Genomic DNA, 24,260 nt, shown 5'->3' with positions numbered 1-24,260 from the left:
TTGAGAGCCCTCAAATCTAAAGGACCTACTCGTAACCTTGGTGTTCTATCTCAATCTTTAAGAACTAGTCACTTAGATCTTGGGTGAAAACTATACATGGAGAAGAAGCATTTGTCTTCTACGCTACTCTTAAATGGAACCAGATGATAGAGAACATTAGAAGAGTCCCAAGCTTTGACACAAGTCCAAGCCAAAAAACATTTATCAGCAGGGTTACAGTTTAACATAAAATTCACTTATTCTGTAACCATACATTAATTCATGCATTGTTTCTGTATTGTATATTCTCATGTCTTTTTAGTTTTATGTTAATAATGATTCTGTGCAAAGGCATTTGTGGTGCTAGATTTTAGGAACATTTTAATGCTTTGATTATTTATTTTAATCTGGTTTAATTTGAATGTTTTAAATGTCTTGTTTTTACTCATTCCTAAATTTTTTTTAACAATTATTATGTGTGTGAATATTTAATCAGATGAACAGGTAAGTTACTGTCTATGATTTGATATCTAAATGGTGGACCAAGAAGGTAGGTGTGTCTAAGAGTGAACACTGAGTGGATAGTGTTTTTTAATAACCTTTTTAAAATCTTTCTTGAATATTCATGCCCATCACTGACTGATACATGTTCTTGTACTTAAAATATGTGAAACCACAAAAATACATTGTTTGCATGCTCTACCTAACTTAACAAATGATAAAGATACAATTGGACCTAAAGATGCATGTTCAATGAAGGATGAACTATTCTAAAATTGTTAATTCATACGCAGCTGTAAATGCAGTAACAATAAAAAAAAATCAAACATATTAAAGTATTAAATTATTACTTTTTTATTCCACTTAGATGAAATTACATATTTTCCCTCCAAATAACATTTATGCTTGGTGTTTTTTATGAAAATTCCAAAGACACGAAACAAAGCTAGCCAGCCCAACAGTAACAACCCCCTCCCCCTTTAACTACTTCATAGCCACATGCAATTTAGGTAAGTATCAAAAAAATTATAAACCAAACAAATAAAAACTGAGCCGGACCAAAAACCAAAATAATATTAAAAATAAAAAAAGGAAACTGAATACACACACAGGGAGGTTGCTGATGCTCTGCATTTGCAGTCATGTGGTAACCATATGAAGTTTATGTGCTCTTTGATCTCAAGGGTCCTCCATACCTCGCAAATGATGTGGAATAATAAGAAAACTTACTTTTGATGGGTCACTTACAACAAGAAAAAGAAAAACTAGTGACAGTAAATGGAATGTGTCCTTTTCTTCACCCAGCTCTACTGTGTTACAGTATGTGCTCACTAGCAGGCCACTGAACTGATGTGTGAAGCAGCTGTTCTCTTTACTAGCTACAGACCACTGCTAAACCCCTCCTCTACATGGACGAGGGCTGATTTTTCGACGTTGACTACAAATCGCAGATGTGCTTTAAAAACAACTACGGCAAAAATGCTCAAACTCCTCGACCAACGGACAGTACAGAATATACATACGGAGTATACAACCAATGTTTAAAAACTTGAACTTGACGAAACTTGTGGCTTGGAGTTGCGTACTTGCCTTCACCTGCATACTTTTCCACACTAATGAGACAAACCTAGAGCTCCTCAAAAGAGAAAACAAGGTCAACAGCAGACAAGCCTCAATCCCTTCCCACTAGAACCCCACCCCTGAGCCCACCCACCCCTTACCCCCAATAGAACCCAATCTTCTTCAACCCTACAGCCTCACCCCATCTTCCAACAGAACAGGTCCCTGGGAAAGAAAATGAAACCCCACAATGACAAAGAAAGAAATGAAGGAAGAAAAAAAAGAAAGGGAGGAAGAAGGATGGAAGATTAAGAACTAAAGGAGACAGAAGCTGGACGATGAGGTGGTCTCAGTGTAGATGGTGAGCTGGGAAGATGCAAGGCGGTCGTCAGGGGAAGGACGGTTGGAGACGGGGGAAGGGGGACTTAGTTTTCCCGGCCCTCTTCGGTGTCCTCACCATCTCCCTGGTTATCTGAAGTCCACAGCTAAAGAAGGAATAACAGATGTTTGTTATGCTTACCAACTGATCTCTTTCTGCTGAGGTTGGAGAAGCTTTGTAGAATTTTAGCAAAATCATTCTTAGGAATAAAATGTTCCCAAAAATGTACAGTGCTTTGACTATCTACAAAAGCGTTATATAAGTGCAACCATCATTTATTAATTCTTAAAAAACCAAAAGAAATTACACTGTAATAGTGACTTTACAAATGCCTGTAAATTGCATGTAATTGTAAATTAATATCATTCTTTTAAAAAGTAGAAAGTACGCGTTTTGACAAATATTTAGATTCAAAAGGACTTCTGACATCCGACCTCACTTAAGAAATACATTTGTGGACAAAGCACTCATGCAAAAAAATTTAGCAACATACACACAAGTAACTGCAAACACAGCCTGATACTCACTGTCAAATTGTCCCGCAGTAGCTGCATGATCAATGTGCTGTCTTTGTATGATTCTTCATTAAGTGTATCAAGTTCTGCAATGGCCTCATCAAATGCCTATGAGAAGATGGAAAGATAACACATCAGCATTGAGGGGTTTCATCACAGTGTCTATTTTCTATGGAAGCCTGTTTCCACCACATTAAATTTTTTTGTCATATTTGCTATTTCAATATTTTGAGATCTCATTAATTTGAAATACTAAGTCAATATATTTTGAGATAAACACTACACTATCTAAATATACTGACATAGTATCTTAAAATAATGAGATATCTATCATCTCAAAATATTGAGATAGCAATTTATATTATTATTACATAATTGTGCCATTTTTTATTTGGTGGAAGTATGGGCTTCCATACTTTTTCATCATTTCCTGTGGCTCAGTTATTCGGTTTATCAAACCTTGCTTTCCAAAATAAAATTGTGGAACTGTACAGAGTAGGGTTGCACCGATCTGATTTTAGGACCAGATACTAGACTTTATTTTGAATTACTGTGTATGCTAAAATATTTAAAAGGTAAGATTAAATACTGTTTGTTTAAATAATGTTCAACATGAAGCTACTTTTCAGTTTTGGCAGGAATAAAGGCATTTTATTAATTTTATTTATTTTAATATACTTCAAGAATATATGCATTTTAATATGCATTTTTTTTATACTTTGAATGCAATGTCAAGGTCCTGCACAACTGTATTATTTTAGTGATGACAACAATTCTGTAAATTTTTTATATTTTTTTTTACCATTTGCATTTACCATCCCTTACCGTTTTGGCCAGCTTGCAGGCCTGCTCAGGCGAATTCAGGATCTCGTAGAAGAAGACGGAGAAGTTGAGGGCCAGACCCAGGCGGATGGGGTGCGTGGGCTGCATGTCAGTCTTGCTGATCTCAAAGGCGTCCTTGTAGGCTTCTTCTGAACTGGAGATAATGTCTGTGGGATGATGCATAGTGTTAAATCATGGCCAAGTTTCACATTCTTGAGCATTTAGAGTTGTATTTTTTTTATTCATTTCACTAGGGCTAACAAAATCAAGCACTGCTGAGGCTGGATTTACCTTTACAGTAAAATATTTGACTGGGATATGTTCATATATCTCATGTACATATCTGGACAGGAACATCACAATCTGTATGTTTACATCAACATTAGACAACTAGACACAAAATAACATTAAAACATTCCAGACAGCTGGGATTATTTGCATGTTTAATCTGTCCATTGCAGTATGGTTGACTGGAACAATGAAAGCTGGTGATAAAATTCAGGTCCAGGTAAACAAGTCAGCGTAAAAACAACCAAACGTTATATATAGAAATATATAAAACAAATTTTGTTCAAATAGTTCTACTATTGATGAACTACTAGAAATAAAGAAAGGAAGAAGTGACAACCAGTGGCCTTGTCAAATTTTTAATTTGAGGGTCTGGTAGATGCACACCCCTTAGGAACAGCTACTGCAAATAAACTTAGATTTAAGTATTTTCTATCTGAACGCTACACTCACTGGCCTCCAGCTGTGTTCAGCTATAGTGACTGATTAGTCGAGGAAATTTCCACTTGTTCAAATTCTTTGCTGGGACTGTGGCAAGTTGTAACAACAATCAGGAATTGGGTCTGAAAGCTTTAAGAGTTCTTAAATATTTGCCTTAGTTGTAAGTACCGACTCTTTCTTTCTGGATTCAATGCATGACAAAGTAGTTGCCAGCATTTTACAACCAACTATAGTCAATTCAAACAATAAAGAATAATCAAGATACCAACCAAGATATCAAAGTGTTCTTGTACATTAAATACAAATAAACAGGATGAAAGAAATAAAGGGTTAATTTTTCCTTACTTCAGGACAGTGGTTCTCCATCCTGGTTTTGAAGTACCACTGCCCTGAACAGGGTAATATTCTCACGGCTCAAAAACTCACAGCTCACCTCAAGAACGGTTTGGAAATTAGTTCTTTAATTACATCAGCTATGCTGTGGACCAGGGGACTTCAAAAATATGCAGGGCGTTGGTACTAAAGGACCAGGATTGAGAACCACTGCTCTAGGGAATACAATAGACTGGTTGTTTTAAACAATGGAGACTGACTATGCCTAGTGGAACTTCCTCCACCAGTCAACAGACAACTGGACTGACCAGCTTCTGTCTGTGCTCTTTGATGCTAATGTTTTCCCAAAAAAAGAAAGAAACAAACAAACAAATCACAAGCAATAGCCACTAAATTAAAACATAAGAAAAAGTTAGATAAGACATTGTTTGTTGTAATTAATGTAATCAACCTACATTATCCTCTGAAAGCCTCTTGCAGTAGATTCTGTTATAAATATATGTCCAAAGTGAACATCTTTGTTTTACTGAAGTACTCAGGGAAAAAATATATAGTGTTAATAATAAAGATATACATCCAGTACCAGAACAGATTGAAGTGTGTATATATTGTGCTTGCAAACCATTCTGTTATCACACTTAGATTTTCAACACAATCTTCCTGCCATAAACCAAACCAATCCGAAGTGGATACACATTTTGGCCACTGAAATTGTTACTACTGTTCCTCTCCTCATTTTCAATGGTTCAGAAGTGTGCAGTGAACTCCCATAATACCGAGCCTATTTCAAGAGTGACAGCTTCAACAGCCTCAGGTTATAAAGAGTGAAAGTAAATTTAAAATGTCAGACTGTCAGAGCATTTATTTAAAATGCAAATAACTTCTGTAACAGAATTGACATTTTTCATAGAATGTCTACTTAAAACAAAATATTTATTTTTAAATATGGGTAATAAGCACTGTAAAAAAATTGTTTTTGGTACAGGTTATTCCCTAGGCAATTTACCAAACTTAATTAGTCAAAACACAAAGTGACCTATGTCAGATAATTAAATACGTGCCACAGCACAGTGTTACATACTGATCTGTAGCCAAATGGTTTATGTGGCTGGAGGAAGTAGGGTGTGCAGCTGATGGCAGCCAAGGCATTCCAACCAATCACAAATGCAAATATATTATTAAAAGTGCAAGGCTTGGCAATCTTGCTCCCTAGTCAATAATAATTCCCAAACACTAACAGACACTGCTTAAATTCAAATTAATAAACATTACTTACCAAAGATGTTAGAGCACTAGTCTGATTTATACACTTTGGTGTATGACCCTAGAACTAAAAGAGGAAATACATTTTCTGCTAACCTTAATTTGCATCCATCTGCCTCCATTCAAGAGATGAGTATACAAACGGTAAGTTTGCATTTACACTTTTTTGTTCATGTAAACAAATGACTGTCCCTCGGGAATGCAGACTTCTAACCCCTGGTATAAATCCTAGTTACAGCACTATACTGAAATCAATGGGGAGGGGGAGGGGTGTGGTTTCCTACCCTCCTTCAAAAGTTACAGAGCACACTTTCTGCAGTGCTGAGCCCAGAGTAGCAACGACAAATTTTGAAGCTGTAATTTTAAGGTAAAACTATTAGAGTGTTCCTTTAACATGTTTTGTGACACATTTAAAACACATAGTGGTCAGCATCACGTACAACACAAAAATATTTAGTAAAACGTCCCTTACTAAAACAAAATATTTTTTTTAAACGGAAAAATCTCTGCAAAAGACAAAGCCCGGGTTGCATGAATGACAGGTCTGCACTTAAAATGTCAAATTAAAAACTAAAAACTGTTCCACACTCCATTACAATATTTTGAGCTAGAACACCTGAAATATTTACATGCACCAGTGCTACAAGGTCAAACGTTTTACATCCTCCCCAATAACCAAGCTCTCATTCAGTTTGCAGGGGGAACGTGATCAACACCCACTTCTGCTAGGTTCCTAGCTAATGCCCTGAGAGTCTGTCAGCCTCCTGACACAGGAAACCAGTCACAGGCCTCTTCCTGTTATGCACGTAATGTCTCTGGTAACGAGACTACTTTCACACATTTTAGCACAAGTGTTAAGCAGACTGAGAATTATTACTATGACCATCATCGCATATTATTAGTAATCAGAAATCATTTGATTTCTACCAGGACTTTACAAAAGACCAGGTAATTAAGAGATAATAAACAACACACAGCTTATCAGTAAAATTCTTGTTAAGGTATATTTTAAGCAATGCATTATTATAATTAAACAGTCAGACTTAATCTTGACACACCTTAAGGTTATTCAATTCAAGCTGCACCACGAAGCTAATAGCAAAAAGCTAGTTTTCCCACTAAAACTAGAAAAGCACATTGTAAACATCCAAATGTGCAAAGTGTGTCACTAAAAAAATCTTTTTTATGAATGGGTCTTAGTCTTAACAAAAGAGAGGGGGAGAGGGGGGGGGGGGGGCTTTTGTTGAACCTCATCACTTCCTCTTATGCATGTTTGGCCTAGAGTCAAAAACAGTTCAAGCAACAGGAAACTGTTACACACTCAGTGACACCACAGAGTCCTGAAGCAAGAATCTAACTATGTTGACCAGCAACGTTTGATAACAATCATAGAACAGTCATACTAATGTTTTGTTTTCCCCTTAATTAAATAAAAATAATATTTACTGACTAGTCAACTTCACAGAATGGGTTTTGGAAACAGGATATTACTATAATCTGGCCTTAGAGTTACAGTGAATACACTTGAAATGAAATGTACAGTCCTTCGATAGTGTAGTACAGATTGCGACAATCAATTGCTATCCTCTTAACAATGACATTGCTTAATAGTGTCATTCATTGACATGAAGAGATTACAGCATTTCCATGACCTCAAGCCCAACAGATTCACAGCAAAAGCAAGCATTTCCATCCAAATGTAGGACAGCAGGCACCTCACTGAGCAACACTTCTAAGACCAAGGGCCACTATGAGCAAAAGACAAGGGTGTGGCCTTTCTCATAACAGCAGTGGACACATAGCAGAAAAATATGCTTTTGACCTGTTTTTTAATGCCTCTAAACAAAAGTAGGACATGAAGAATTATGAGAGAAATCTTAAAAACCATCCAGATGCACTGTACCAGAAGTCTCTGTGTGTTTTTAAAGCCAGGTTAAGAACTTCAAGAAATCATCTAGGTCATGACACCATGTCTTTTCCTCAGCCCTTCCCATGCAATCAAATCTAAACCTCACCCACTTCTGTGAATAAGATACTGGAGGGACTGAGCATGGATGGAAATAACTTACTTTTTTTCTCATCTTCCAAGGCTACTTCAGCTAAGTATCGGAAGTAATCTCCTTTCATTTTCAGGTAGAAAACTTTGCTTTCAGCCGGAGTTGCCTTGGGAATCAGGTATTTGTCCAGAAGAGCCTGTGAGGGAGACAGTAAGCCAGTGAATTATAATTATATTTTTGCAAATGAACAAGAGCAGTATCAGTGAAGGCAAAATGAGGAACTGGTCCAATACAAAATACATTCAGAGAAGAACATGTTCAGCAGAATTACATCTGAAGCTGCAATATGTTTTGTAATAAAAATAAGTGCACTGATAAGTCTCTTAGTCTACAATCAGATAGCAGAAAGATTAAATTGCAGAAATCACACTTTTTTTCAGACATTACATTATAAAATGTTGCTGTATCTTAAAATATTTAAAAATAAATAATTCCACTGAAACAAAAATCATTTCAGTTTCATCCAACGCCCATAAATAAATCAATAAAAACACAAACCCACCCTGAATGTTAACTGTACATTGTGGAACAATGAAACAAAGAGTAATTCATCTGCAAGGTTTTAAAAGCACCATGGTACCTTCTCGACTATGCTCAACCTCAATGTGCTTTTACATCATCACAGCTAACCCCATGAAATATGGGTGGTGATGTCTCAAAACCTCATATGTAATGGGAACTGTGTGCATTGGAAACCAATACAACGTTAAGTGTGGTTTACTCTTCGTGTGTTAGCAGGTTGTTTTTAATACCGGGTTTTTTTTTTTTTTGAGGTTTGGGGTGGGAGGGGTGTTCGTTACTTGTGCATTTGTGCTTGTGCTATTTTTGCCTTTACATAGCACAATACTAATGAAGAAATAAGCATCTACTTTGGTCAATTTGTTGAAATGGTGATTGCAAAAAGCATATACACTTTACAATCTACATCAAATGTTTTGTTTTCCAGTTAGAAGAGAAGCTATTGTTATTCACACAGGGGAGAAAGAGGGAGAGGGGAAGGGGAAAAAAAACCCCAAAAACTTAATGTTTTAAAGTAGTGAACCTCTAGTTGGTGCCTCATTGAGAGGTTTGTTTTTAAACAGGTGCAAACATTTTTATAACAAATATAAATATGATCATGCAAATACATTTCTACAGGTAATTTTAAATAAAACAAAGCACAACAAAAAGAGAAATAAAAAAATAATGTTATGTTCAAACAGTGACAATTTACGTTACCCTCCAATATACTACCAGTTTGTGCTAATAATAACTGGACATTAGTTCCATCAGAATTCTTATCTAAATTTGCAATTTTCAGCACTTGATTAAAAAACCATGGCTCATCTTTGAGGCTTCGGAGGCCTGAGAACAGGCGGCAGTGCCACAGATGCTTACGAGACCTCCTTTCTGTCAGGCGCAGTGGGAGGGGGAGCAGGAGGATGGGAAAAATGGACTAGTCTGTGTGCGCTGCTGCTAGTGGAAGTAGGTCAGTGAGCTTGTTCACAGTTCTGCTGGCCTGATTGCTGCCACACCACATGAATGTGGCATCATTACAAGAGATTCTGCTCTATGCTATGGGCTGCTGAGCAACACAGGCTATTTTTCTGCAAGGAAAACAAATTGAATTCAACAGCAATTACTGCATCACCCTATGCCCAATAGTGTATGGTTACCTGTCTGATCAAAATTTCGTCTGAGGTCAAGAGTAATGATACAAGAGTCTGTCCCTCCTTTGCTGTAGTAACCTCTTCTCATCTGGGTAGAACCAATATTTGAGGATAAGATTTTGACCAAAAACACCACTCCAGCTCACCCCAAACAAATATGATAATGGCGGCCCATCTCTCCAGAGAATGCAGTTCCACTGCTCCACATATCCAATAGGGGGACCTTTATACCCCACTAGCCCATGGCTGGCATTGAGCATGGCTCATGTACAGCTGCTAATTGTTTATTTCGTTTAATTTTTTTCTATGGACATTAAACAAGCTGTATATGCACAACTGAACATCTTTGTCTACAACAGGTACAACTTACTGTAGATAAATTCATCTATTTAAATGGTGTCTACAAACTATTGAACTTTAATTGTATAAATGGCCAACTTGCTTATTGGCCAGTATATCTGACCTTCACATTAAAAGTTTAAAGCAAGCATTATATACAAGACACTGAATAAGATAGATAGATACTTTATTGATCCCAGAAGGAAATTCAAGGTGTATAGCTTGTATAGGGTCTGTATTATATATATATATAAAAAAAAGAAAGCCATATATTAGCCAATCCATGTAATGTTGAGTTGCATTAAAGCACAAATAACCCCCTTGTGTAAGCTACAGTGGGAACAATGGGATATGTAAAACAGCTGATATATGAAATGAGCTTTGGTTCCAGAGTTGCAGTTATCGGTTTGGTTTACATAGTGAACTTGCTCCCCCAACATTCTGTGTTAAAGAATATGTTATTAAATCTCTATATAAAACTAGAGTCATTTCTGCCATGTTAAACTGATGACATGAAATCCAATTAGAAAGAGCTACAAGTTTGTTTCTTTTTAAAATTCCTTTCAGCTTTTTTTGTAGCTAAACACTGGGGAGGGGGGGAGCAAGCCTTTTGTGCAATCAACAAAGATTGCTGAGGTAATCTCAATCTAGTAAAAAAAATAAACAAATTAGAAAATGAAATGCACTGTGGTATTTTGTTATTTAGATGTTTAACAGAGATCTTGGCATCCAAGGCTTGGGCCTCAGCTACTGTTTTAAAAAGGATAAAACATGTGAATCATCCTAAATACAAGGCCTGCAGGCACACAACTCTGAACCTTGAGGTTCCTTTATATTTTTAGCATACTTAACGTATGGCTAACTCTTCATTGGTTGAAAAAGTTTGTGTTCTTTTTTTTTTTTTTTTTTTTTTTAAGTATATAATGAATTTAATCGTCCAAAACAGATATGACTAAAAATATATTTAATTAACAAAATCTAAACCTAAAGCAGCGGTTTTGGCATTCAAAAGATCCATAGACAACACAGGGTGCTGATCTAAGAGACGTGTGTTTTCTAGTTACATTTCATATTTAAAAAAATAAAATAAGGCTTGTCCATAAATAATTCCTCTTATCGATGAATAATATAATACAACATATTAGACTTTGAAATTTGAGCACAGTCAAAGTCATACTTTTGAGGAACAATGTTGGACAACTAGTATGAATTATCAGATACTCAACTCAGGCCTCACATCCACATATTTGGCTGTTTTTTACAACATTTGTCCACATGGAAAATTTGACTATAAAACACAAATGTCCTACGGCTCAGCACCCTGAATTGTCTATGGATCACTTGAATGAGAAAATTACTGCTCTAGATTTAGGTTTGGTTTTTCTACATTTATAAATTTTTAGTCATCTGTTTTGAATGATTAAATTCATTAATCACATAAAAATATAAAGATCAGGGGAAAAACAGTTTTCGTATATTTTTCAACCAATGAAGAGTAAAAAGCTAGCCAGGGCTTGTATGCTGAAAGTGTAAGTGAGATCATTTTAGCTGTCAAAGAGTCAAGAGTCTCTCTCCTGCTCCCTCTCCCTACAGAAAAACACAAAGGGTTATTCCTAACCCCCATTACCCAGTCACAGTACATGAAAAAAAATGTATCACTCCAATGCAATGCCAAGACCAAACACATATCGCCCAAAGAACTGCTCCGTTCCAAAGTGAAAGTCCACCCCATGAATAGGTTTTACAAAATTGCAGACTTTATACAACACTTGCCCTGTGCTTTTTATAGAAAAGCAGTCAAAAGCTGCTGCTCTAGCATTAGACACAACAGACCTATCACGACTGTTGAGACAAGTGTGCCTAAGGAGAGTTTAATGACGTGTTCTTAACCAACTTGTCAATACTGTGAGCATTTTACTTACATTCACTCAAAAATGGGATACTGTCATAAAAGTTCAAGGAACTACTACAGCCTCAAAAGCTGCTGCTTCCAACTAGGCATGTCCTAACTGGGGACTTAGAATCCAGTTAATATAAAACGACCAATGGTTTTTGTTGTTAAAAGCTCAAGTGTGGTACTCCATTATTCTCCAACCCTCAAGAGGTCTTTTAACTCTCAAAACACATTACAAATTGTCTGCGGGTCTATTTTTGACCAGCTGCTAATAGGGTGTTCGCTGTTCTCACTCTAGCTCATTCTCAACTTAATTTTTGCTATAGATGCCATACTACATTACGCAGTTTTGGAATTTCTTGATTGTTCTTTCTGCCATACTGACCCTTGGCCAATTTAAAAGACCAATGAGCAGCAAGGCATCTATTACCGGACAAGCCCGAAATGCTCGTTCTACAAAAGCAAGGATTGTTTAAAAAAAAGCATAGGTCATCAACAAAAACAGTAATATAATTCTGTCATTCTTTTAAGGAAAAAAAACAACGATACAAAGACTCACTGTTAAGATAATCCACACCATTTGTCAAAATTGACTGGTTTATTTACACTGGCACTCAGAGGAATACAGATTTAAAATGTACGATGCAGTCTACATGTCTGCACATGGCAAAGCATGTCTAACATTCAATATGTGACAGATATATCTATTGAGAGCCAAAATTACCCATTCATTAGACACAGTGGTGAATAACTTGGTGTCCTTGGTTTACATGTAAAACGATCCAAAAAAATCAAAATATATCTATTCCTACTCGTAGAAGCCTATTCACAAACTATTTTACCTCTTTTAAAAATCTTTTATACAATTACAGATTTTCTATCTGCACAGAGGTATTTGTGAACAGCTCCAAACACAGCCAATGCAATGCATAACATACAAAACTAGTAAATTTTTTTAATAGCCCAAATGATTTCTAAATCTTGTACTGCATAAGTGTATATTAACATCAGGGTTACTCAAAACATGAAAGCAATAGAAGCTCTGAGGATCACATCCCTGCTTTATTAACGACATTTTGCAGATTTTGATACTCACACTCATTCCCAATTCATCATGCATATACTACATTTCACAATTAATTGTAAATTCGATTATGCTCATTACTATAGCAGTTCAAACTATTTTCAATTAGACACGCCAAAGCCCAGCTGTCTGTGCACCGCATTTTGCCACCCATCACTTTCACTAGATGAATACAGCCATGGGGGCTAAACAGACCCTACAATCTTAAACCTGTCTGCGTCCTCTCCCAAAGAGTACTTTCACTTGCGACACTCATCCCGCAGCGAGGACACCTGGGCCTTGGGTTCGGACAAATGAGATCAGGACTGAACTAATAGGCTTGGCTGAAAAAGGTCTCTACACATGACAACTAATTAGAGTAAGCCGGGGAGACTTATCGGGATTACCATCCCACATTACGCACCAACATTTATGCTGAGGGAACAGGTAGGATGAGAATGCATCAGTTGATATCTTCCTAGCCTGATGTCATGAGAATTTGGACTGCAATAAATCATGCCATTTATTCATGTTTGCCAAACAAAGAGAAGAGTGAAAAATGCGTCTAACCATCATCCACTATCCTTTTGAAAAGCTTTGGTCCATATTCTGCTTGGGGTTTCTATCATACAACTACATGGATATAGTCGATTTACAATTTACAATTATTCGTAAAGATAACAAGGCCCTTACCAGTACATCGTTGCAAATGTCTTTCAACTCTTTCTCTATCTTTTCCCTGTACTCCTTGACCATCGTCTGCTTCTTGTCGCTGCTCTCTGTCTTCTGTTCAATGCTGGAGACCACCCTCCAAGAGGATCGGCGGGCCCCCACCACATTCTTGTAGGCCACAGAAAGCAGGTTGCGCTCCTCATTGGTCAACTCCTTGCCTCCCTCTGTGACTGCCTTCATGGCAGCAGCCATGTCATCATAGCGCTCTGCCTGTTCGGCCAGCTTGGCTTTCTGCACTAGTTCACTGTTGTCCATGGCTGCTCAGAGCTAGAAAGAAATATGCAAGTAAAGGAGTTAATTATATATTTCAATAATCCACTGGGTATTCGTTCTCCCAGTGAAAACTGGCAGTATGATTCGATTTTACAAAAAAGTAAAAACTACAGGCTGTTATACATATTCTTAAAAAGAGAAAGCTGCATGTCTCAGCACTACAGTGGTATAACCTTGAGCAGCCGGTTCAGAATGGTGTAACAATTCATAAATTTAAAAAATACCAAATTTTTAACATGAATACAATTTATTATGTTTTGTAAATGTTATTTAAACATGTGAATTATTTAAACAAATAAATTAGATATATTCATTCAATTTCAAAGCATGCCTACAGTTTAGGAGTTGATCACAAGCTACAAAATATTTTAAATAAATAAACAAATGACAGGAGTCATAGAAAATATGAAGAACAAGCAGTATGAACCACAAATCAAACATCTACACACTCTTTGGATTCTAACATGAGTTTCATCAAACTCTGATGCTGCTGCTCCACTACCCCAGTTAGAGATAATTTCTCTTTATATTTGAGAGCTCACGATTTTACTCAACACTCGTTCACTCTGCTTGCAGCTAAATATTGAAATTTTGTATAATGAACCAGGAAATGAAGCAATGTCTTACATTTAACCAAACAAAACATTTAAAACACTAACATAAATGAATTAACAAGTTACAAGTTAGAATGTGACTTCCGTCTATCTGAACAGCCGACAATGCAAGCAATCCCACAACGAACAGGATAAAAGATAAGAATCTTAATTTCTTAATGAAAATAAAACGAAAGCTCTAGAGTGTTTTCTATTTTTCATATACAGCAGAGATGGTTTACTAAAGGGTTTCTTATCTACAAGTGGGCCATGATGCACCCTCTGGTGGTCCTAGGGCCTATATTGTGTGCGAGTCAGCAAGCTGGTGATGACATAGAATTTAGTGTAAATCTTCACACAATATGGTTAAAACTTTCAAATCAAAAGGGTTAGGCACACTACCACACTAGCTTAGCCTTATAATTCCTTAACGGGAGGTTAAAATTGATTTTTCCCTCCGCATGTTAATAATAAGATTACAAGTGATAATAGGTCACTGCTATGCTTTTCTCGTTATCTAGTTAATGAACATATTTTCTAGTCTAACATTAAATGTACCATTATTTGCTAAAATAATTAGAATGCACTGACTGAATTAACACCAGCTTCAGCATTCAATTTTTTAAAAATGTTTTGCATCCTAGACACTGGGAATTAACACAGATAGTGAAATACCTCCAATTACATTACATTTCTAGCAGTGACCAGGACTCTGGTCATGGTAGAGAACAACTATTGTGACAGTGACCAGCTGCTGCTTAATTATTACTGCTGCTTCATCAGCATTTAAATAATTCCATGAAACCATAATTACAAATCTCTACACACCTGAGAGCCGAGCAAGAGAGAGGAGGGAGGAAATAGAGAGGAAAGAAAGAAAGGCAGATTAAGCTAGCTAACGTTAAGATTGGTTTTACAGTTGAAAACATTTAGAATGTTACTTTCGGTTTTGCACATATTGCCTAATGAATGGAGTCTGTTTAGATTCTATGTATAAGCTTTAAGATACTGGTGTCAATGCTAATGTGTTAATTTTTAACACTGAATGAGATTTTAATACAGAAATAATCAAAACTACACTGAGATAATAAGGAAATAAGATTCCTCTGTCCAGTTTGTCATGTACAGTACAATAACTTATATATGCATTTGTTTTATTCCCCCCATACAAAGAATTACTAGTATTTTAACTTGTAATTTATCACAGATTATTGTTGAAATTAATAAAAGTATTGGACATAAATTGAATATAAATGTATGTTGTGTTGATTGTGATGTTCTTAAATTGATTCTTTTATTTTAAATTTACAAATCCATTTAAAAGCTTCAGTCTTAAGAATGCATGTTATTGAGCATCAACAGGCCACTTCTAGCAGCATTTCCCCATGATAAAGCCATGGAGCTCTTTTTAAAAAAAGAAATCACAGACAATTAAGTGATCTAAGCCAGGCTGCAGTCTATGCATCTCAGTTTATGAGTTGAGGGTGCCTTCCACTGCTGGAAAGAAAAATTCTAGAGGAAACACTGGTGAAGTTAAACAGTTCACTAATTTTGTGACTTCTTTATATTGTGCAGTGATTGTACCTTGCTTATACCTTTTGTGTAACATTATTCATATTTTGAATATGAAAAAAATATAACTATATAAGTTATAAGAACTTATTCTTTATATTATATTTAAGAAAAGTTTTTAAAAGATATAAAATCATTGAGTTTTGAGCTGTTTTACCACATGACACAACAGGGGAATTAAAAACTATATATAATAAAAATCCCTCTGATTTTTCCAGTTATCCTAGAAATCCTAACAGAGGTATGATGCTAACTTCAAAATGACACACTTAAGTAAGTAACTGAGAGCCTTACAGTTTAAGGGTCAAGGTCCTTACATAAAAAAAAGACTCTAAATCAAATAGTGTCCTGTCCAAGCTGGACGTGACCTGCTATGTGGAGTGCAGACTCTATTACTCTTTTCCCCTAACATTTTAAAACTCCTACAATTTTAGGTCTCTCAGATTGAAGCTGAACCTGAGCTTTCACCCAAACCCAGGTTCTAGCAGTTCAAAAACAAAACTGAAAGATGTGTGCGCGCGGGTGGTGGTGGGCTCTCTCAATTCATTCAGTGATGTAGTGGATGCAGAGTTGTCAATCACTCGAGCTCATTTGAATATTTGGGCCACGCTTAGACAGTTCTCAGATCTGATAAAGAAGTTAAAAGTTAAACCGTGGTTTAATACAACATTAGTCCGTTTGTTTCATTTAAGCTTAGTCGGGTGTTTAGTACAGCGTTCACCTGTACTAGAACGTGTGCGTTTTAAATATAGTTACTTACGCTGGGCTCCTTGAGACACTGACGGCTACGAGAGAAAAATGCGGATGTGCCCTTATTCACCCACCACACCCAGTTATCCCCTTAATACCGTATACATTAAGCTGGTTTAGTTTTGCACCCAAGGTACAAAAACCACGATTGTATAAAGCTTTTAACCTCCCAGACAGAAGCTCTTCAACCAAACAACAAACCTGTTTAACCGGAACACCGTACGAAAAGTGCTAGTCCGCTACTTTAACGGTGCTTTATCATTAGTGAACGTTACAGCCCATAAACCGCAACCGATGTCTTATATTGCATTAGACCAAGGATGTAACCAAAGTAGTAAAACTACAAACCATTCGTTTAAAGTGTCAAACTAATATAAATGCTCTCATAACCTCGTTTATTAACACCAAATACAAGGCTTTGGCGGTAAGCTTAAGCTAGCTTCTTGTGTCAATTATCCGTTCCACCTTAAACCGTGCATTGGTTGCATAAACTAGCTGATGTTAGCTTTCTTTAAGTATTTTCCTTTTCCACCTTAAAAAGGTGCGGCAGATGCATTCACAACGCCTAAGCTAGCGTCATGTTCGCCCGCTTCTTGTTCGAATTTGCCGTTCTACCTTAACCCGTGACTGTGGTTCACGTTAAATGTTCAAAGCTTAATGTAGCGTCCTACTCGAATTTTCTGTTCCACATTATGAATTAGTTTAGGTTCACAAAGCTGAAGGGTGCATTCCACCTTACAATGGAGAAGCTGTTATATTTACAAAGCTAAATAGCCTTCTATTCCTCTACCTTAAAATGGAGATGCGGTTTTATTCAGAGCCGAGCGTATTCTGTATTGTTTCAAAATTGAATGTCCCGTTCCACCTTAAACAGTGCAGCAGTTCCATTATTGTAACTGTCCCCCAGTTCTTCTGTTCGGCTCAGAACGTTAGCTGCTGCTCCATTTAAGGTGGAAGAGAAAATTTCAATTAAGCTTCGCGAGCCATTCCTTTCAGTTTCTAATATCTTATTGGTGGAGAAGCCAAGAGAGCTTACATGAAACGCGATAATGTGTTACAATGCGTTACTTTTTCGTAGTAGGTTTAACCAAATTACTCATTCTTCATTGTTCATTTCCAAATGGTTTTAGCATAAACGGTGCGGCATTGGCCGCTACTAGGCAATATTTGCGGTTCATTTCACGAAGAAACACAAGAGACAACGGGGTTTCTGCGTATAATATAGAATAGTTAAGACAATAACGCGTCTTAACTAAGCTGTATTTCTCTTACCTGAGTGAAAAGACGGTAATAGCGTAGGTTTTAATTCGAGCTAGCGAAGCTAAACCGCGGACTCTCAGCTGATTCTCTCGGCCAGTGTTCGAGCTCCTCCACGGGGTTTCCCTCCAATCAGGAGCGGGGCGCGGTGACGTCAATGGTAACCATAGCGACAGCTGCACTAAAGTCACTTTGGTACTACATTCAAACGGTTTCTGCAGGTAAAAAAATCACAATTTTTGCCATTATAAACACAATAACATCTACTTCGAACACACTATATATTATACTGCATTTGACTTCTGTTCAACTGAGCACTGAGAGTTGTAAAACAATTCAAAAAGTTTTATTAGTGGTCCATACACTGCCATCTGCCAAAAGTATTCGCTCGTCTTCATTCACATGCATATGAACTTGAGTGACATTCGATTCCTAATCCATAGGGTTTTATATGTTGTCGGCCCACCCTTTGCAGCTGCAACGGCTTCAACTCTTCTAGGAAGGATTTCTACAAGGATTAGGAGTGTGTTTATGGGAATAATCTTGCCTCCACCAAATCTTACACCTGGCACAATGCAGTCAGACAAGTACAGTTCTCCTGGCAAACACCAAACCCAGACTCGTCCATTGGATTGTCAGATGGAGAAGCATGATTTGTCACTCCAGAGAACCTGTCTTCACTGCACTAGAGTGGCAGCATGCCTTACACCAGGCTTGGATGCAGCTGCTCGACCATGAAAACCCATCCATTAAGCTCTCTACACACTGTTCTTGAGCTAATCTGAATGAAGGCCACATGAAGTTTGGAGGTCTGTAGCGACTGAATCTTCAGAAAGTTGGCAATCTCTCCTCTATGCACTTCAACATCCACTGTCCCCACTCTGGTGTTCCAAATCTTTTCCACTTTGTTATAATACCACTGAAAGTTGACTGTGGAATAATTAGTAGAGAGGAAATTTAACAACTGGACTTGTTGCACTTGTTCTTTTTTATTTCTGAAGCACACACAATGCAAAATACTGTATACATTTGTTGTATCAAATTTTGAACATTGTCTCCTCCTGTTAAACAAATAAACTAGGAACACTGGAGCTATTCTAACAGCTTTGCCATACTTTAAATAACCTTAAATAATCTTAAAGGGTGGGGTGGCACGGTGGCGCAGCAGGTAGCGTCGCAGTCACACAGCTCCAGGGACCTGGAGGTTGTGGGTTCGATTCCCGCTCCAGGTGACTGTCTGTGAGGAGTTTGGTGTGTTCTCCCAGTGTCCGCGTGGGTTTCCTCCCACAGTCCAAAAACACACATTGGTGTGAGTGAATGTGTGTCTGTGTTGCCCTGTGAAGGACCCCTCCGGGGTGTATTCCTGCCTTGCGGTTACAGATAATGAATGAATGACCCTTAAAGGGTCTCTGTTCTCCATGCTGTAGGTCAGTAAATTATCACATTTGTTTTGAAGCTGTAATATTATAGTAAAAAAACACCTAGTGTTGCTTACATTTTCACTATTTACATTGCCTTTAGGTTTAAAATAAATGTCAAATTGATTAATCTTCATTTAAAAACTTTAAAATGTTAATAGTTTTAATAGTTTGACAAAATATTTGTAATTTCTCTGTGACCGAAGCCTGTCACAGTAAAAAAATGTTATGGTTGATATGTCCCAGAAGTAATTGCGATAATCTATATTATTGTTATTTTAAGATCATTTTATGCCACTGATATAATGACAATTTAACAGCAGAATCATTTAATTACACCCCTTTAAAGAGCAATGAACTTGATTCATTTATTGATATTAATTAATTAAAATATAGTTATTAAGAAAATTCAGACATTGAAAATTTTTTTTAAAGGAATATTACTGCATTTAGGGTTTATTTTATATATGATTAAACATTTCTGTTAAAGCTGAATGGTTAACAAAAATGCTTTTATTAAATGTTGTAAATGCATTAATGTCACAAACTGCTTTGATTAAACACCAATAATTGGTGTTGGTCAATTTAATCCTAGTGTAATATTATTTTCCTGCAACTCAACAGTGACAAGATGGAATTTCTTATCATTGGAACAAGTTATCAGGGCACTGAACCAATAATGTATAAGTAGTTCCTATTAGCTAATTTGTGAATAATGTTTAAAAACTAAGCATTATATTTGACTGTGATCTAAGCTTTAAAGACCATATTAATTAATTAATTCATTCATTCATTCATTATCTGTAAGCGTTTATCCAGTTCAGAGTCGAGGTGGGTCCAGAGCCTACCTGGAATCGTTGGGAGCAAGGCGGGAATACACCCTGGTGGGGACGCCAGTCCTTCACAGGGCAACACACACAGCCACTCACAGTCACACCTACGGACACTTTTGAGTGGCCAATCCACCTACCAACGTGTTTTTTTTTTTGAGGAAACCCACGCATACACAGGGAGAACACACCAAACTGTCATCTGGAGTGGGAACCATGTTAACAATGTTTCTAGAACATGTTTATATAGTCTTTGAAACATAGCCAAGGTTAGAATTATTCTCAAAGAGACTGACAGTGCAAAACTGTAAAAAAGAAAACAAACAAACAAAAATAAAACGCATTTTTATCATCATATTTGGACTAATGTAATGTGCTGGTAGTAGGTCTACAAAGAAAACAATTTCAAGCCTACACAGGGTGCAGAATTCAGCTGCCAATGTTCTGGCATATACAAAGGTGAGAGAGCATCCATCACTATTTATTAAAGAGTGTCACTCAGAATTCATTACTAAACCCTTTTGTTGATTTTTCAGTGCTTGCTTGTTCAAACCCATTTTTATCTAAGTTGAAGCCTGAACTTTCAAAAGCCCTTAGATCAGCTAAAAATATATGCTTGTAGTGCCGACTTCAAAATACATGCTTGTTACTTGCCATGGACCCAAACTGTGGAATTCTTTTATCTAAGAAATTGACTTGAATTTGTACCATGGAAATGGAGGGGATCCTATAGTACACCAACTTCCCACATACTGAGTTAAATCATTATACACAGTTTCTCATTTTAAATAGTAATAATAGTTTTGAGATCTTAGCCGAACCCCATTCCACCTCATCTTTTTGTTCAAAGAACAGTGTTCCAACACCACATTCCGGCACATTTCTAACCCTGCAGAAAACTATGAACAGTTAAGAAAATGTTTTAATTAAAACGTTATGACCTTCCTTCATTATAGAGTAAATTTTGGTTTAAAAATCTCCCCTTTAAGAAGATGTCCTTATGTATCTCCCATGTCCAGATACTTGTGTTCATGTTCTATAGCTTAAGGCTGTGAATAAATATTTCACACTGAGTGATGGCTCTGTAACATCCAATTAATATAACTTGGCAAATGTGCATGTGAAGGCCAGTTGGCCACAGTACATTTGGCTGTAACTGAGACCGGCTAGGCTGTATTAACAGAGATGATCCTTATTTCTGGACTCTGAATATAGGCAAGGTAAGGCAAGACAAGGCACATTTTGTATGTTGTGAACATGCTTTACAGAGCAGTACAGAAAAAATTAAAATTAAAAATGTAAAAGATAATAAAAATTAAAAAGCTATTATATAGGAATTAAAAAGGATCCCCAATCGTTCCCAGGCCAGCTGGGAGATATAATGCCTCCAGCATGTCCTGGGTCTATCCCGGGGCCTCCTTACAGTTGGTCTTGCCTGATATACCTCCAGTGGGAGGCATCCAGGAGGCATCCTCATCAGATACCTGAACCACCTCAACTGTCTCCTCTCAATGTGAAGAAGCAGTGACTCTACTCCGAGCTCCTCCCTATTCTCACTGAGCTCCTCACTCGATCACGGAGAGTATGCCCAGCAACCCGTCTGAGAAAGCTCATTTCGGCCTCTTGTATTCGCAATCTCGTTCTTTGGAAGAACAACATCATCGGCAAACAGCAGAGATGCCACCTCCCGAGCCCCTTGACGGAAGCCTTCCTGGAACAGGATTGAAAGCCGCACTGAGGTGACCCTCTCATTTCTCGGGACAAACTCCAACTGTACAGCCACCAGCCGGGGACTCACACCTGCATGGCGCCACTCACCTTGTGCAACTCCTGAGTAGGAGTGAGATCAACCCCTATCGAGGACTTTGTTACCCAGCTGGTATCTCTCAACTTCACGCACCAACTCCAGCTCCAACCCCCCCCCAGGTGAGGTTACATTCCATGTGCCAAGAACCAGTTTCCGCCGACAAGCTACAGGACGCCAGGGGTTCTTTCACCCTCGCTCTGTGCACAATGGGCATTGCACCGCACACCTATTCTGGATCTTGCGGGTGATTGGCCCACAAGATCTTCCCACATTGTCTTTTCGGGCTGAGAAAGGCCTGGTCACGTGGGCTGCCCAGCCACCATGCACTCGACGTTGGACACTACACCCAGGCCTGGCTCCAGGGGTAGGTACTGGTAACCCTCTGCCGGGCAGGGTACACTTAGTTCTAATTGTTGTGTTCATAAAGATGATTCTTGGATTGTGTTTGTCTGGATCTTCACTCCAGACCTGTTGGCCAAGGAAGCTCCTGACGACATAGCCCTGGAAGTCATTAGACCACACAAGTCCTTCCGCCACAACAAGGCCCAGAGTCAGGAAGAGTTTTGCTCCTTACTGGCAAACACAATCACCTCTGTCGTACCTTTGTTTAGTTTCCAAGCCAAAACAAATATCATCAGCATTACTTTAAAGTCAGCAGTAATGCTCTAGTTTAAAGCAGGTTTTATGTTACAAACCTGCGAACATGGAGCAATAGTTGGCTTTTTACTGGTACTGAAAAAGGCACTGGTAAAACTGGAGCACAGGACACTGTGCTTGTCTGATAGAAGGGAGAGAGAGTGAGCTATTTTTGAATTCCTCCAGTTTATTTCCACGGGGAAAATGAGTCTATTTTTCACATTGTCACATGTCCTCCTCTCAGATAAGCAGTTAGTAACCCATTTTAGGGCAGATTTTTTCAATATTGACAAATGTGCCCCACATTTAGCATGGTTAAAAAACAAACAAAAAAACTCAGTCCTCAGAAAACCTAAAGAAAGGCTGCTTTCACACAAAAACTGGAGGTGTGTCATAAGAAGCTGCATGTGCATTTTTGTGAGACTGGTATGACAGGTTTCTAGCTTTTACGAAGACACCACACCCAATTGCAGGGTCCAGAGGTATGGCCATTTGTACCACAATGAGAATCACCCAAGTGGAGTGTGATCAAAGAGCCTGTATTTTGGAAACAGACTCCATTAATGTATATTCTTCCTCAAATACTTCTTTACAAACTGCAACTAATGTCACATTTGGAGGAGAACATTAACTGCGCAATCCAAGGCAAGCACTCAAATTGCCTAGTATTGTATTAAAAGATGGTGGTGGATCTGAATCTCTGGATCTCTGAGATATAAAGTAAGGTTTGACTGACTGGTGAGTAACTGTGATTATTTGGATGGTGACAAGCAGAAAATACAATACATTTCATGACTTAATTTTAATTTTAGAGAAATTAAAAATATCCCCAGAGATTTATTTGAAAATCTGAAATCTGAAAATACAGCGGGGCAGGTCATGACTGAAGTGCCCTTGAGCAAGGCACCTAATCCCCAACTGCTCCCCATGCACGGTGACTAGGGCTGCCCACTGTTCCATACATGCGTACTCACTGCCCCTAGTATTCACTAGTGTGTGTACATGTGTTTCACTGCATGGATTGGGTTAAATGCAGAGAACAAATTCATCTTTGTGCAGTAAAGTAATTCTAATTCTGATTGTAGTTCAGTGCATTTAATTTGTACAGTTTATTTTGGTCAGCTGATAATGAAATGACAACATATTTACATGAGACAGACCTGCTTTTTAAAATGCAGAATCCCCTATGCTACTCAGATATGCTTCATTTGATACGTAAAAAAAACTCAAAACCTGCACACTATGAACCAACAAATTTGCTGACAATGTTGACAAGAGCACAAAATGAAACAGTGCTCATGAGCAGACACATGTAAATACAATAAAGCAACATACAATCTCTTGGGATGAGGTAGAGTGGATAATAATTTTAGGAGAAATGTAGTATGAGCAGGTGTCCACATAGTTTTGTCCATTGGTGTACATAGTTGGAAATAAAATACAGTGAAGCATCGCGGTACACCACTGCCACTTGACAAAGCAGTGAAAATGTACACCACTGCAATCGAGTATGGGAGGCCGTCGCGGGCAAATACACTGAAACACTTGCGCACACTACATTGAAACACTTGCACACTACACACTGAAACACTTGCGCGCACTACATTGAAACACTTACGCACACTACACTGAAACACTTGCACATGACACACTGAAACACTTGCGCATACTACACTGAGACAATTGCACACTACACACCAAATCACTTGCGCACGCTACACAGAAACACTTGCACACTTGTCGATCAATTCCAAAAATGGAAGCGATTCTTTGACAATTAAATCCCAGATTTAGGCAGTGGATAATCTGG

General features: G+C 37.7%; 1 protein-coding gene across 1 annotated transcript; it reads right to left on the bottom strand.

Moving 5' to 3' along the window:
- Positions 1 to 807: 807 nt before the first annotated feature.
- Positions 808 to 17,910, bottom strand: ywhabl (tyrosine 3-monooxygenase/tryptophan 5-monooxygenase activation protein, beta polypeptide like). The gene is made up of 6 exons (XM_066682339.1): positions 17,775 to 17,910; positions 13,276 to 13,581; positions 7,650 to 7,773; positions 3,259 to 3,422; positions 2,446 to 2,541; positions 808 to 2,024 (listed from the first exon to the last, which is right to left on the bottom strand). Exons 2-6 carry the CDS (start codon positions 13,567 to 13,569, stop codon positions 1,965 to 1,967), a joined length of 738 nt encoding a protein of 245 aa, XP_066538436.1. The 5' UTR covers positions 13,570 to 13,581; positions 17,775 to 17,910; the 3' UTR covers positions 808 to 1,964.
- Between the last annotated feature and the right edge of the window lie 6,350 nt (positions 17,911 to 24,260).

Source organism: Hoplias malabaricus, chromosome 10 (assembly GCF_029633855.1).
Source record: "Hoplias malabaricus isolate fHopMal1 chromosome 10, fHopMal1.hap1, whole genome shotgun sequence".
Taxonomy (NCBI): Eukaryota; Metazoa; Chordata; class Actinopteri; order Characiformes; family Erythrinidae; genus Hoplias; species Hoplias malabaricus.
This window is presented reverse-complemented; position numbering and strand designations above follow the sequence as displayed.